At 35.0% G+C, this 12198-nt stretch overlaps 3 protein-coding genes and 1 long non-coding RNA gene across 5 annotated transcripts; 2 read left to right on the plus strand and 2 right to left on the minus strand.

Moving 5' to 3' along the window:
- Positions 1–3860: 3860 nt before the first annotated feature.
- On the minus strand, positions 3861–4958 carry LOC113503589 (cytochrome c oxidase assembly protein COX16 homolog, mitochondrial). Its single transcript, XM_026885636.1, has 2 exons — positions 4726–4958; positions 3861–4500 (listed from the first exon to the last, which is right to left on the minus strand). Exons 1-2 carry the CDS (start codon positions 4869–4871, stop codon positions 4317–4319), a joined length of 330 nt encoding a protein of 109 aa, XP_026741437.1. The 5' UTR covers positions 4872–4958; the 3' UTR covers positions 3861–4316.
- Positions 4959–5146: 188 nt separating this feature from the next.
- Positions 5147–7852, plus strand: LOC113503583 (DET1 homolog). The gene is made up of 5 exons (XM_026885626.1): positions 5147–5632; positions 5709–5834; positions 5967–6193; positions 6465–7367; positions 7450–7852. Exons 1-5 carry the CDS (start codon positions 5309–5311, stop codon positions 7640–7642), a joined length of 1773 nt encoding a protein of 590 aa, XP_026741427.1. The 5' UTR covers positions 5147–5308; the 3' UTR covers positions 7643–7852.
- An 82-nt stretch (positions 7853–7934) lies between these two features.
- Positions 7935–9958, plus strand: LOC113503586. Of its 2 annotated transcripts, none has more exons than XM_026885630.1 (4): positions 7935–8583; positions 8669–8894; positions 8967–9072; positions 9119–9958. In XM_026885630.1, the coding sequence occupies exons 1-4, from the start codon at positions 8517–8519 to the stop codon at positions 9812–9814; spliced, it is 1095 nt and encodes a 364-aa protein (XP_026741431.1). In that variant the 5' UTR covers positions 7935–8516; the 3' UTR covers positions 9815–9958. The 2 variants fall into 2 exon arrangements, with proteins under 2 accessions (XP_026741431.1, XP_026741432.1); XM_026885631.1 differs by having other exon boundaries at positions 9137–9958.
- LOC113503590 lies at positions 9840–12197 on the minus strand. The gene is made up of 2 exons (XR_003401453.1): positions 12154–12197; positions 9840–11728 (listed from the first exon to the last, which is right to left on the minus strand). It is a non-coding gene; the product is annotated as an uncharacterized LOC113503590 (long non-coding RNA).
- Between the last annotated feature and the right edge of the window lies 1 nt (position 12198).

Raw genomic sequence — 12198 nt, forward strand, 5'->3', positions numbered from 1 at the left:
GAGAACTTACGTACCCTTTATATAGACACGGACTCGTGTAAAATCAATGACTGGTGCGAGCTACGATCAAGTACGAACATAGCCGAACAAGTTTTTCGTTTCAGTCTTTCCCAGTGAGATAAAGAGAAATAGCAATAATGTTCTAGAACGCGTGCGTAGCTTCTTTCCTTTGTGCTTGAAATTATGACGCAAACTGTTTGGTCTGACTGGAGGAAGCCCAACAAAACAAAGCCAATTCCACGTATCATGGCGATCAATAACATTATATTATTGTACTGAAAATGAACCAGAGATTTCTTTACTTATATTATAAAGACAAAAATTAAATGTTCACGTAGGTGGGCACTTACCTACCTATTGTTTTTAGAGCCTAGCAATTAATTTAAATTGGCTTTGAGGATTAGATGCAAAACTATAAGCCGCTTGTTTTGACATTGTTATTCAGTTGGTAAGTAGGTAGGTTAGATGTTATGTTACGTCCAAATAAGCAAATAATTAATTGAACGTACCTATCAGAGTAATTACCTACCTACTGTCGACTAAAATCGGTCTATATCTAATACCTACTTACAATTACTTTACCAATTCTATTTACGAGCTGTTTTGAATATGGGAAATCGTACAAACCGAATGTACACGTATTCAGCTTACCATTAGTATTTGAGTCCGATAAAAATATTCAAGATCATTCACTGCATTAATTGAGGCATTTTCTTTGAAAGACATTTTCGATTAAATATGTTCTTAGATACTGAATTGTACATAGATGTAGGTCTGAAAGATTCCAAGAGCAGATCTAAGTTCAAATCCATTATGTTGAATAATTAATACTATCGATATTTTACATAGGTAGGTCAACCTATCAATTGGAAGCCGATAACATTTCTAAATTCTTTCACAACAGTAGGTGGAATTGCATCATAGAGGATTACTAACATTGAAGAAGGTGCCTTAAAATATAATGGGTAGTACCTACTTACATTACTCATGTAAACGACATCTGAGTGAGTGAGTGTCGTGAGTTGTTTTAATTTATCTGATGATCCGCGTGTGTCAGCCTAGATATCGGTTTTAGGTCCAAAAACTTCACCCTCCATCAATTAAGTCGGATAGTCGAAGGTGTCAGCTAGGTACCACCATAACAAATAGAACAGTTACTTCAAATGAATCCGAATAAGTACCAATATTTAAAATGTTTTTTTTTTGTTGCCCTCATACTTGAATAACGAGGAAATAGGAAACTATATAGAGTTAAGTGGGTTATAAAAATAATCTAATTAGGTATAGCCTAATTCTGTAGACTAAATTTATAAAATTACTATGGCCGCCATAAGAAAAGTAGCGCATACCTTAAAGATAGCTAAATACGAATGTCTATTCAGATAACAATTTTGTCTGGATCAATCGATAACTTTCTATGCTAATTTTGTTTGTCAGCTGATCATACGGAACAAGTTATCAAACTTACCCGCTGATAAATTATCACCTATATAATTATAATCTACTTGCAATCCTGCCTGTAATTGTTTGTAATAACAGCCGCTACCACATACATACCAACCAATCCCGTATTCATCGATCGGTCGCGAAACCATTGTTTATTAATACCAACGACAATAATATTATTGCTTTGATAAGATGAGTAAACAGTGGACTAAATTCTCAGCTGATTTGTAGGTTGATATTTACGCCTTCCGACAAAAAAGGTCGTCGATAAGGCGTGGCGTTGGTCGTGTATAAACAACTTCGAAACTATATGAATTCTCTATAAACCTTAATCATATTTTTGAAATTTTAATCGTTTGCAAGGTAAAGGCACCTAAATACAAGTACCAATTGCGAACTGGTTTCGTCTTAACAAAGAATTTGCTACCTGAAGCGCTCTACCCAGGGGCATGATAATAAAATATATAGGGGATTATACGTACATACATTTGCAACGTTCTCACGAAAATAAATGCGGTCTCTAAACTTTGGGAGGGTCGATGAACGACGGTCACCGACGGTCGTCTGCTGCAGAAATCAATACATACCTTGGTACCTCGTAAATTACTGCAGCAGACGTCTGCGACATTTCAGACTATACATACTTACTAACAAAGGATAGCTCTAAACCAGTAGATACCTATCTATAATAACGGTGCAGAGGATAAAACTCCTATCCTTTGTTTCAATAGTACAGGTTAAGCGTAGATAGCTATGTGGAGAGACTAGACGGTTTTATTATGATTCCTAGCTATGTGTATCGGACGAGCGAAAGACAAAGAGTCATGAAGGTGAAATTATACTGTGAACTCGGCTAACCTATTCTGAAAACAACCGTGACGTTTTCAATGTGCTAAATGATAACATTAGGTACATGTAGACTTCAGAGACAGACATATGTGATCGAGGTCGCACGATAGGTTATCTATATTAGTCTTGTGGACTTGTACTTCATATTATGATAGATGCGGAACTATAGACACGGCAACAGTGGCACTATATGAAGAATATCGTAGCTACATAATATTTGTAACTATAGCTACTTAAGTGTTAAGTCTTTATAATAGTCTGTCGCTGATTATATTTGTCAGTGATATAATTATTGATAGTGTTATTGACTTTCTTTTTCTTTTCCCAGAAGTCGCTTGCTCTTGTGCCAATTGCAAGTAAACAATTTTAGATTATTGTTGAAATATCTACAATTCAATGCGCAATTTTAATGCGCATGTTTTGTACTGGTTATTGTTATTGTAATGCCTGCGACGTATGGAAGGATTATATTTAGATTCATAATAATAAGGAGGTAATCTTAAGAATGACGAGCTTTGTGCGACTCTTCAGTCACACGGCCGCCATGTGGCCGTGATATTAATAAGTCTGACTGAAAGATTTAATAGCAAATGCGTCCGTAAATGAAATAGCAATTTCCTATTAGTTTCAGACTAGGAAAACTAGAAACAAACAAATGTAGCAACCAATGCCTATATAAGAAACATTTTTTTATAAGTGTTCTGTGTTTCCTGGCTAGGAAAATATTGTTCTACAAACGTATACGTCCATCGCGAACGCTATCCACGAGCGGATCGATATTACACCACCTTCGCCGTAACGACCTCGACCGCGAGGTACTACTAAAGATACTGAGACCTATTTATTATAATATGAATTCTTTTCTGAAAACGTTTATCGCACAAATAAATTAATTCAATGTACCGATACGGTTTTCACATGTGGACGCAAAGAAAACCCAGTTCTTTCTTTCCAATGCCGGGATCGAACCTGTTTCTGTGCCTGTGACAGCTTACGTTCAATGGTAATTGGTGTGCTCATCTACCAGACGGCCACACGTGCAGACATATTTAATTTCAATTAATCAGTATTTACAACACATCCATTAATGATTTGATACTCAATTTTCTGCTACTTAGTAAATTTTTATTTTTTTATAGGATGGGGTCAGATTTTTTAACCACTCATAGGGCAACTTATATGTTCATGCTTTGTAATTATTGTCCCTAGAAACAGTTTTCTGATAAGTCTGATAAGAAGAAAAGTCTATTTAAGAAAAAAAACAATGCGATGCGTTGACGATAAGCTACTCGTTTTGCAAAGTATTTCAGAGCATTCAGTTGTTGCGGCGACACGTCGCCTGATGTTACCGTCGAATTTGACTATAAATTCGGACCATTTCTACAAAATTATAGAAAGGTATTAGTAAGTATATAAAGATGTTATAAGGGAAAACTTGCTCAGAAATATTGTTACAAAGAGAGGTTATTAGGCTATTGCGGATAATATCGCCCAGTGAAGTGGGACAGGGTCAGTTAAAACAGCATAAACATGAGGACAACAATACTTTAAAAATAAAAGAAGAATGGTATTGCAAACTTATTTTAACACTTCAATTATTTTGAAGGAATATATTTGAGGTTGAATATTATTTTAGTTAGTCCTTCAACAGGATAACAAAATAAATTGTTTGGTTGTTTAGTAGCTCTTCCTTTTACATTAATAATCTGTTTTTGCCCACAATTTTCAGTAAGTCCTTGTTTTGTTTACCATAATCACAGTTTCAGTGTTACTACAACTAACACTATCAGAGCTGTTAAAGAACCTACTTATCATTCAGTAAAAAAGAATGATAAGTATACATATATTTAAAAACATATTTTGTGACTTTAGTTTGGTAGGTACATATAATTTGAACTTTCTCAACACTTAAGACAATATAAACAATAACATTTAACAATATTTCTGTTTAATAACACTAAAATATAACAAATATTTACAACAACCAATACTTTTTGGTTAATGGAAAATTGTGAAAACTTCTATTTCTTTTTTTGTTCTTCAGCCATTTCCCAAGGTCGTGGCCCTCTCTTGTTTTCCCAATTGTCTATGTCCAGTTTTTGTATTTCTTCATATGTTTTTTCTAGGGTTACTTCATTTTCTCGGTGGAGTCCCATTTTTTCAGCTTCATCTTTACTAACACCCTTTACTTGCGAGAATTGATATCTGTGAACATTAGTAGAGCTAATTTAACAAAAGGTGAAAATACATATTATATAGTGATTAGGAGAGGAAAAGCCTGATAGCCAAAGACAATGTTTTTCCTAAATTGAACAAACTCGCACCTGATTTAATCAATCAATTAATGGATAGTTAATAACTTTATAACCATGTTCATATCACGTGTCTTATAATAAAAACAATCAGTGCCTGAATTAACGAAATATTCACCTGATTTGTGTCCATTCACGTAAACCAAAAGATCCTCCGACCATGAACAGAATGAAGGGCAAACCATACCTATATGTCTTACGTTTGCTTAAGGTAGAAATTGTATTTCGAAAAGAAACTAAACGGGCATTTAATCCTTCTATCATTGTCAGGCTTATTTTAACATTAAATAGATAAACACCGCTCGTGATATAACAACATAACCTAAATTATTTACAATCAACACGAATGTCAAAAATGTAATATTTCTAAACGTAAGAAAATGAACATGAAAATACTAGTATACAACAACTAAACAGCTTTTTTTAAATATTTATCTGTCATTTACCCGCATGAACTGTATTAAAGGCATTGAAAGTAAATATGGAAAAACACTCGTAAATCAAACCCGACAATTGTGTTTACGTTTCAGGACGCTATTTCAATTGTCAGAAAATCAGCTGATTGTCAAGCAATTTCATTATATCGACAGCTCAAGCATCATTTTTCTAAAATATTATTGCTTAACTGCAGAGTCGTGTTTTTTTTACATTGAAAATGCAAAAGATTTTTATTGGCTTAATCTTTTAGTATTATATGAATAATGGCATCCACAAGCCAGTCAAGGAACAATATTTATTACGAAGACCCGCCACCGGGCGCGCTCAAAGACGATGAGTTTTTTTGCACAGAGAGGATAGTGCCCCGCAAAATAAAACCCCAGAACCTTGTCATAAGGCTTATGGACAGAGAAATTTACGGATCTCGTAAACCTGGATCTCATTTTCATGTTGTTCGAGAGTTTTATCAAAATGTGTTTCCTAATTTAACAATTGTTAACGTAGAAAAGCCTCCTTGCTTCCTGAGGAAGTTTAGCCCGGACGGCAAGCATTTTATTGCATTTTCTGCTGATCAAACTTCATTAGAGGTAGGTTCAAAACAGGCTAATTTGAATTTACTTTTCAAAGCTTTTGTCCTTTTACATCTGTGTGTTTTGTTGGTAGATTTACGAATACAGAGGCGCATCAGCTGCAGGAGACTTAGTTGCTGGTTACCCCTCAGACTTATTAAATGCTGATGCTGATGCTCATCATAGAATACGCACACATATATTTTACAGATTTTTTAAGGTAAGAGCCACCCTAAAATTTCACTACATCGTTACCAGTCTCAATGACATTGAAATATGTAGGTTGAGAAGTTGAAGTAATCTTATTTAGTTTTTGAATAAAAAGCTTTATAAAGCTAATTTTGTGTTTCAGCCAAAATTCACTGTGAATGTATGCCAGCAACGGGAGGTTCCTAGACCTGATCGCAATGCTGGGCTAATATTACCCTTTATAGACCAGCAGCTAAACAGAGAGTGCAGCTTATTCACTGAGGATGGCAGATATGTTATAGTTGGCTCCGCAGCACATATCCCTGATGATCTTAGACCTCATTTTTATCACATTCATACCAATAATGAAGCTGTTACACCAACTATTAGGTAAGTCGAAATATTTCTACAATCAGATTATTATTGATGTTTTCTGATTAGTACTATACTGGTTCTTGATGTTGGGTGATGGTGTTTGATGAAATTTTAGAAATTATTCTATTATTGTTAATTTGATTCAAAGTATTTGCATAATAAGCAGTTCAACTTATGCAAATAATTTGAGATTTGCGAAACTGCATTTCTTATAATATTGGAAAGTAATTCAAAATTTTAGCTTTGCTGATGTAAGTAAATACTCCTTATAAATATTTTGTTCTAGATCTGCACTTGAAGATTATTCTCTTCATTTGGTTGATTTACACCAGGGCAAGCTATGTGACACAAAAAATTTTAGAATAGATAAGATTTATCTCTCCCATAATCAAGGCATTTACTTATACAAAGAAGTCCTGGCTGTACTTTCTGTGCAACACCAAACAATACATTTGTTTCAAATAGTGGAGGGCATGCTCATAGAAATTAGAAAGATCGGAAGATTCTGTTTCGACGACGATCCATTTGTCATAAATTCTGTCTTCCCACCAATAATGATCGAAAGACCTTTCCATGAAGAAACAATAAATTGTCTTAAGCATAGGTTACTTGTCTTCCTCTTTAAAAGAGCAAAAACAATTAGTGACGAAACAGGAGACCCCTTAGAACTGAGGAAGTTTTACAAATACTTTGACATGTTCAGAAGTTTGCGAATGTGGAAGATGCAACTGTTGGATGAAGATCACCTTTTTATAAAGTATGCAAGTGAAGAAGTCGTGACATTGCGTGTTGCCGAACCTAACAGTCAATCCTCATTTTTCGTAATTTATAACATAAGTGAAAGCAAGATTTTGGAAGTATACGAAAATACCTCAGAAGGGTTGTTGCAGCTATTCGAGAACTATTGCGATTGCTTCAGGAATGCGAGGCTATGTGCTGATTCACAATTTACGTGTTCACCATCCAATAACTTGTATGCGAGATTAACTCAGCAGAGGTTTAAGCAAACAATCGTAAGAGCGATTTACGGAGGACGAACGGAAGCCACGAAACGCATTTTAGCGCAGTTACCGATAAGCGCACAGTCTTACAGTGGCTCGCCGTACTTAGATCTAGGACTATTCAGTTACGACGACAAGTGGGTCTCTGTGATGGAGAGGCCTAAAGCTTACGGAGAATATCCTATCAGGTAACATGATGTTGAATTCTTACGAAATATTGAAGACGAGCATTAGAGCATTAGATGGTGTTATAACATTTATCTGTTTCAGATTTTATGCACGTGACTCCGGGCTCCTAAAATTCAAGATCTACGCCGGTGTTCTAGGGCAGTCAGTACCAGCGAGTGCACGGAGACTCGTCGCCTTCACTTTCCATCCGACTGACCCCTTTGCCATCAGTGTGCAAAGGACCAATTCTGAATATATCGTCAATTTTCATATAAGAAATGCTGTATTCAGTTGATGAATCAAATTCAGATGATACTTTTATTTTAAGTGTTAATTATAATTTGTAAAAAATAGGTACTACTGTGTGGTATCGGACTTAAACTGTTTTCCATAGTTTATTTTATATTTTAAATATCAGACGGCTGAAAAGCGTAGATGTTACTTTGCGTCAAGGTTTGCTATTTTCATACTTCTTAGCTACTGACATTAAATGAACTACATAATATCTTCGTTGTTTTATTTTTCCAATGTAATGTTCGTACACTGCCTTTTAAGGGCAATTAACAGGCAGTGCGCGTTAGTGCACGTTATAGGCACGATGTGATTGATTTTGACCATGTTACACTTTGTATTTATAGATACTTTTTTACAAATAGGTAGATAATCCTCCCCATAGGTAGGTTTCGATTACACCAAAAGGCTAGGCTTCTATTAACTGTTAACATTTACAAGCAACGCGTTACGCTTCCCCTTTTATGTAGAAAAACGCTCAGTAGGCTTGGCTCATGTCATCAACAGGATATACAATTTCTTATGTTATGATTTTGAGCACTGTGTGTGTAGACAAAACACTTGATAAAATAATATGAATTTCGAAATTGTAGTTGTAATACAAAATTTCTTAACCCATTATATATAAATCCTTTAAAAAATCTGAATTAATTGGCCATCTATGATACAGCTAAGAAAAAATTGCGAACTCTCAAAAATATAGACGAACGTCATTCACGAAGTCGGTCACAATGACATCGAAACAATGTTTATAAAATGGGCACAATAAATTAAATAAATCCAGTTCATCACAGCAAATATTAATGAATGAATCCAGTACATCACAACAGATATGAGAATATACGAAATGACTAAATAGAAGAAATTGTACCGCCACTATGCAGTGCAACCAGTCCTTCTGCGGGCTCGGGTTCCCCAATGCGCCAATCTTTAATTACAATTCACGTTAGTAGCCACCCTAAAACCTTTATCATCCATGCTTTGTCTCCATTTATATAAAATTAGTTATTTAACTATCTTTACTTTATAGCGTTACAATGCAATACGAACTTATATTCAGATGTAGTGGGTGAAGGTGTTGTCACCTCATTGACTCTACCAGACGGAAGAGTACAGTTATTTTTTAAGCCTACATTAAAATGGTGGACGCCTAATACATTTCAACCGAATATTCCTATGCAAACCAATATGAATGTAAACGTCCCATTCTACAATAACCCATTGGGCACTTGGTTCGTGCGAAGCATTAATAATCCGTGAGTGTTTAATTTTTTTTACCTAGTAATGATCTTCGAAGCATATTTTTAACTAACTTAATTATTCAATAGGGTACCTCCCAATCTGTTCACTCCTTCGAGTCAACAATTTGATGGGGGGAAGCTGTATAATTCCGAGAGCAATTTAAACGGCGGTGGCAATGGTTATCAACTGAAGGTAACACATATTGATCCTCTTATTTGTTCATTATCGATTTCTATAGAATGTAAATAATTTTCAGTTCCACCAGGATCATTCCACATCCACAACGGACATACATTACTTCTATCCGTGTTTGCGACAGCTCGACTATACGTTTAGATCGTGCAGAGGGACCGCCGCTGTACAAGTGGAAACACAACCCGTAGAGAACAACATGACGTGTCATTATGAAGTCCGTTGTGCCAAAACTTGCAACTGCGACTGTAACTGTAATAAACCTATGAGTTTAGTGTCCATAGCTGAACCCAAAAATAGAAAGGGTAAGTCGTATCCCGACACACCACCCTCGTCATGTGAAGATACCAGGAAAAAACGTAATAAACGAAACAAGAAACGTAAGAATAAAACTAAAAAAGTTGTGTGTGCGTGCGAATCGACCGACGATATACAAACTATGGATAAATCGATTACAACATATAAAGATATAGGTAGCTGTTGCGCTCCTGCGAATGGGCGCGAGACACAAACATACCGTGGATCGACTCCAAGCAGGCAGTGCTGCAGTAGAAAGATTCCGATGTTCTTATCTGACAGTCTGATGCAGCGGTGCAATGTGAAACAGAAGAAGTCGTGGCATCTCACTCCGGCGACGCCGGTCAGTGAGGGAGAGGTGCGAAGCGACTCCGTCGAGAAGTTGCTAGACTTTGGAGACACTGGGGATGACGATTCTTCCAGCATCTTTAGCTGCGACAGCTGATGTGTGTGAGAGTATTAAAAAACCGTTCTGTTTTAGGTATTTATATTTTGTTATAATACAATTTATACCTTAAAGTTACAAATACCTATTTACATTGTCAAAAATAATAGTACAAGTAATAAACAAAAACAATTGAGATTTTAATACCTTAGTTTTTATTTATATAAATTACAGAAAAAATACAACTGCAAACAATTCAGTCCTTACTACTCTTAAAAGACTAGTAAACAGTTGTACAATCTATTTATGTTGTCTCCATAAGAAATTAATACATTTTTAGTAAAAGGAAGACTTTAATGGAAACACCAAAAAGAAATCAAGTTCCTTCGCTTTGGCAGAAATCAAATGACTTGCATCTGAATCTCATTAATACACACCTAATTCTCACATAATTTCTGATAGAACATAAATATATGGTAAAAACAATTTAACACTTAAAACTAGTATTGCATAAGATTAAACAAAGGACTTTATAAACGTGGTAGTTGAAATTAAAGTCTCATTTTTATAAAATGCTCAATCTTACTTCCTAAGTTGTCGAAATACAGAAAAAAATATAATTGCAAATCTTTCGCGTCGAATATGCACCTGCATTTCATAGTATCTTAAACACCGTCTTGGAACATGTATAAGCAATTTTACGCTAGAATTTTATAAATTTACAACGACGATATAGAAAATTTGCATTTAATTTACTTGAGATTCATGGCGTATATCAGACTATTTGTCATGTTTAACACAAACTCGTTGAAACTTAAATAGAAGCGTCTAGATGCAACACGCTTATGTGTATATAATCAAAAAGGTTCCAAAAAGGTGGTCTCATAAAATAGGAAAGAAGAGTCTATGCGTCTTGAGACTGGTATGGTTTTAGTTTTGCGCGTACCCGTTGAGAGATAATCTTAGTTTTACGATAGCACACAACCTGTTAGTTGGTTTACAACTTTTCCTTACATAGGCTAAACATATTAAAGTGTAAAACTCAAAGTCGAAAACCAGATTTTAAACATAGTAACAAAATGCACTGGTTGGTGGTTTGGGTTTAATGTTGTCATACTTAGATGTAAATGTCGTAAGAATTTATGAACTCACTCGAAAAGCTGCTATTAAGTTTTGACACAACACTGGAAATTACATTTAATACTCCATTAAAGGTGACTGGACAGAAAGGTAATTGCATTTCAGTCTACCTACACTTAATTTACACAAATAACATACACACACAAGTACTTCTAAAATGTAATACTTGTAACTTGTGGTATTTTACGAAGGAATTAAATTTCATAATTTGAGCGATTTTTATAAACATCTTTACAACCGGTAGTGCATGATTATTTGAATATTAAATCAGTCCCCTTTGAATAATTAAAGTGCAAATACTATAATATGATACAAACAATATTACAAACAATACTTTGACTAGACAGTACCATAGTACCGACATAACCTTCGTGACCTCTATTGGGTGGAATTTTTACGAGAATATGTTACCATAATTTGGAGTCGACCTCCAATAATAATTAAAAGATCTTTTAGTGGAACTTATTTACATAAATTGTGCTTATAGAACTAGACATTGATTGGGATGAAACTGAAGGACTTTATTACGATACTATCACCTGTTTTTTTTTAATAATCGTGATCTGATTCATTTCCACTAAAAGTTCCTCCAACACTTATATCTGACACACATTCTTGTACAACACATCAAAATTACACATTATCAGCTAATCTACGTTACATTTATATCTTAGCGAGGGAGTGTCTTCAAACATATTAAAATAATTTAGTACTTACAGTATGTTTTAATTAATGTATAAAATACATATCGCAACCTTCACAGCACTTTGCCTAATCCCGTGTGTACATTTACACTTATTCACGTAGTTCCAAGCAGCCGCTCGGCAGCATTCACTGTAACACAATATTCCCCAATTTAGTATGATATTTACTTTCATTTATATAAATGAGTGTGTGTATGAGAAATAGGCACAAATATTGCGTTCAGAACCGTTTACAGGCCAAGCATTATTTGGAATCTTTAATGCTATGTTAGTATAAAAAAAATAGTGGGCTTGTTGGCTGGTTAGAGTGGTTAGATTGTACATTTGTATTTGACTTAGGGTAACTTGACGAAAACCTTGCATGCCGTTGTTTTGTTTGAACCCTGAATTAAGTAAAACCATTTGGATTGCGCTCTAGATGTTTCAGTAAATGATTGCACTCCAGATATTTTTTGTTGATAGCCCTAGCTACTACCGCATTAGGTTAAGTTACCTCTAAAGGTAGTTGAGAGTGCAAATTAAATAATTAAATAAGTTATTTACGAGAGCGTGTACCTGTTGCGGGTGCGGGGTGTGCGGGGTGTGCGGGGTGTGTGCGGC

The sequence above is a fragment of the Trichoplusia ni genome, chromosome 19 (genome assembly GCF_003590095.1).
Source record: "Trichoplusia ni isolate ovarian cell line Hi5 chromosome 19, tn1, whole genome shotgun sequence".
Classification (NCBI taxonomy): domain Eukaryota; kingdom Metazoa; phylum Arthropoda; class Insecta; order Lepidoptera; family Noctuidae; genus Trichoplusia; species Trichoplusia ni.

Excerpts from the sequence above, each read along its gene's own strand:
- LOC113503583 (XM_026885626.1), top strand. The coding sequence starts at position 5,309 with ATGGCATCCACAAGCCAGTCAAGGAACAATATTTATTACGAAGACCCG. Across the intron at positions 5,633-5,708 it reads CTGATCAAACTTCATTAGAG|ATTTACGAATACAGAGGCGC; the intron begins GTAGGTTCAAAA and ends TTTTGTTGGTAG. Across the intron at positions 5,835-5,966 it reads TATTTTACAGATTTTTTAAG|CCAAAATTCACTGTGAATGT; the intron begins GTAAGAGCCACC and ends TTTGTGTTTCAG.
- LOC113503586 (XM_026885630.1), top strand. The coding sequence starts at position 8,517 with ATGCAGTGCAACCAGTCCTTCTGCGGGCTCGGGTTCCCCAATGCGCCA. Across the intron at positions 8,895-8,966 it reads GTGCGAAGCATTAATAATCC|GGTACCTCCCAATCTGTTCA; the intron begins GTGAGTGTTTAA and ends ATTATTCAATAG. Across the intron at positions 9,073-9,118 it reads GCAATGGTTATCAACTGAAG|AATGTAAATAATTTTCAGTT; the intron begins GTAACACATATT and ends CGATTTCTATAG.
- LOC113503589 (XM_026885636.1), bottom strand. The coding sequence starts at position 4,871 with ATGATAGAAGGATTAAATGCCCGTTTAGTTTCTTTTCGAAATACAATT. Across the intron at positions 4,501-4,725 it reads CGTGAATGGACACAAATCAG|ATATCAATTCTCGCAAGTAA; the intron begins GTGAATATTTCG and ends TAATGTTCACAG.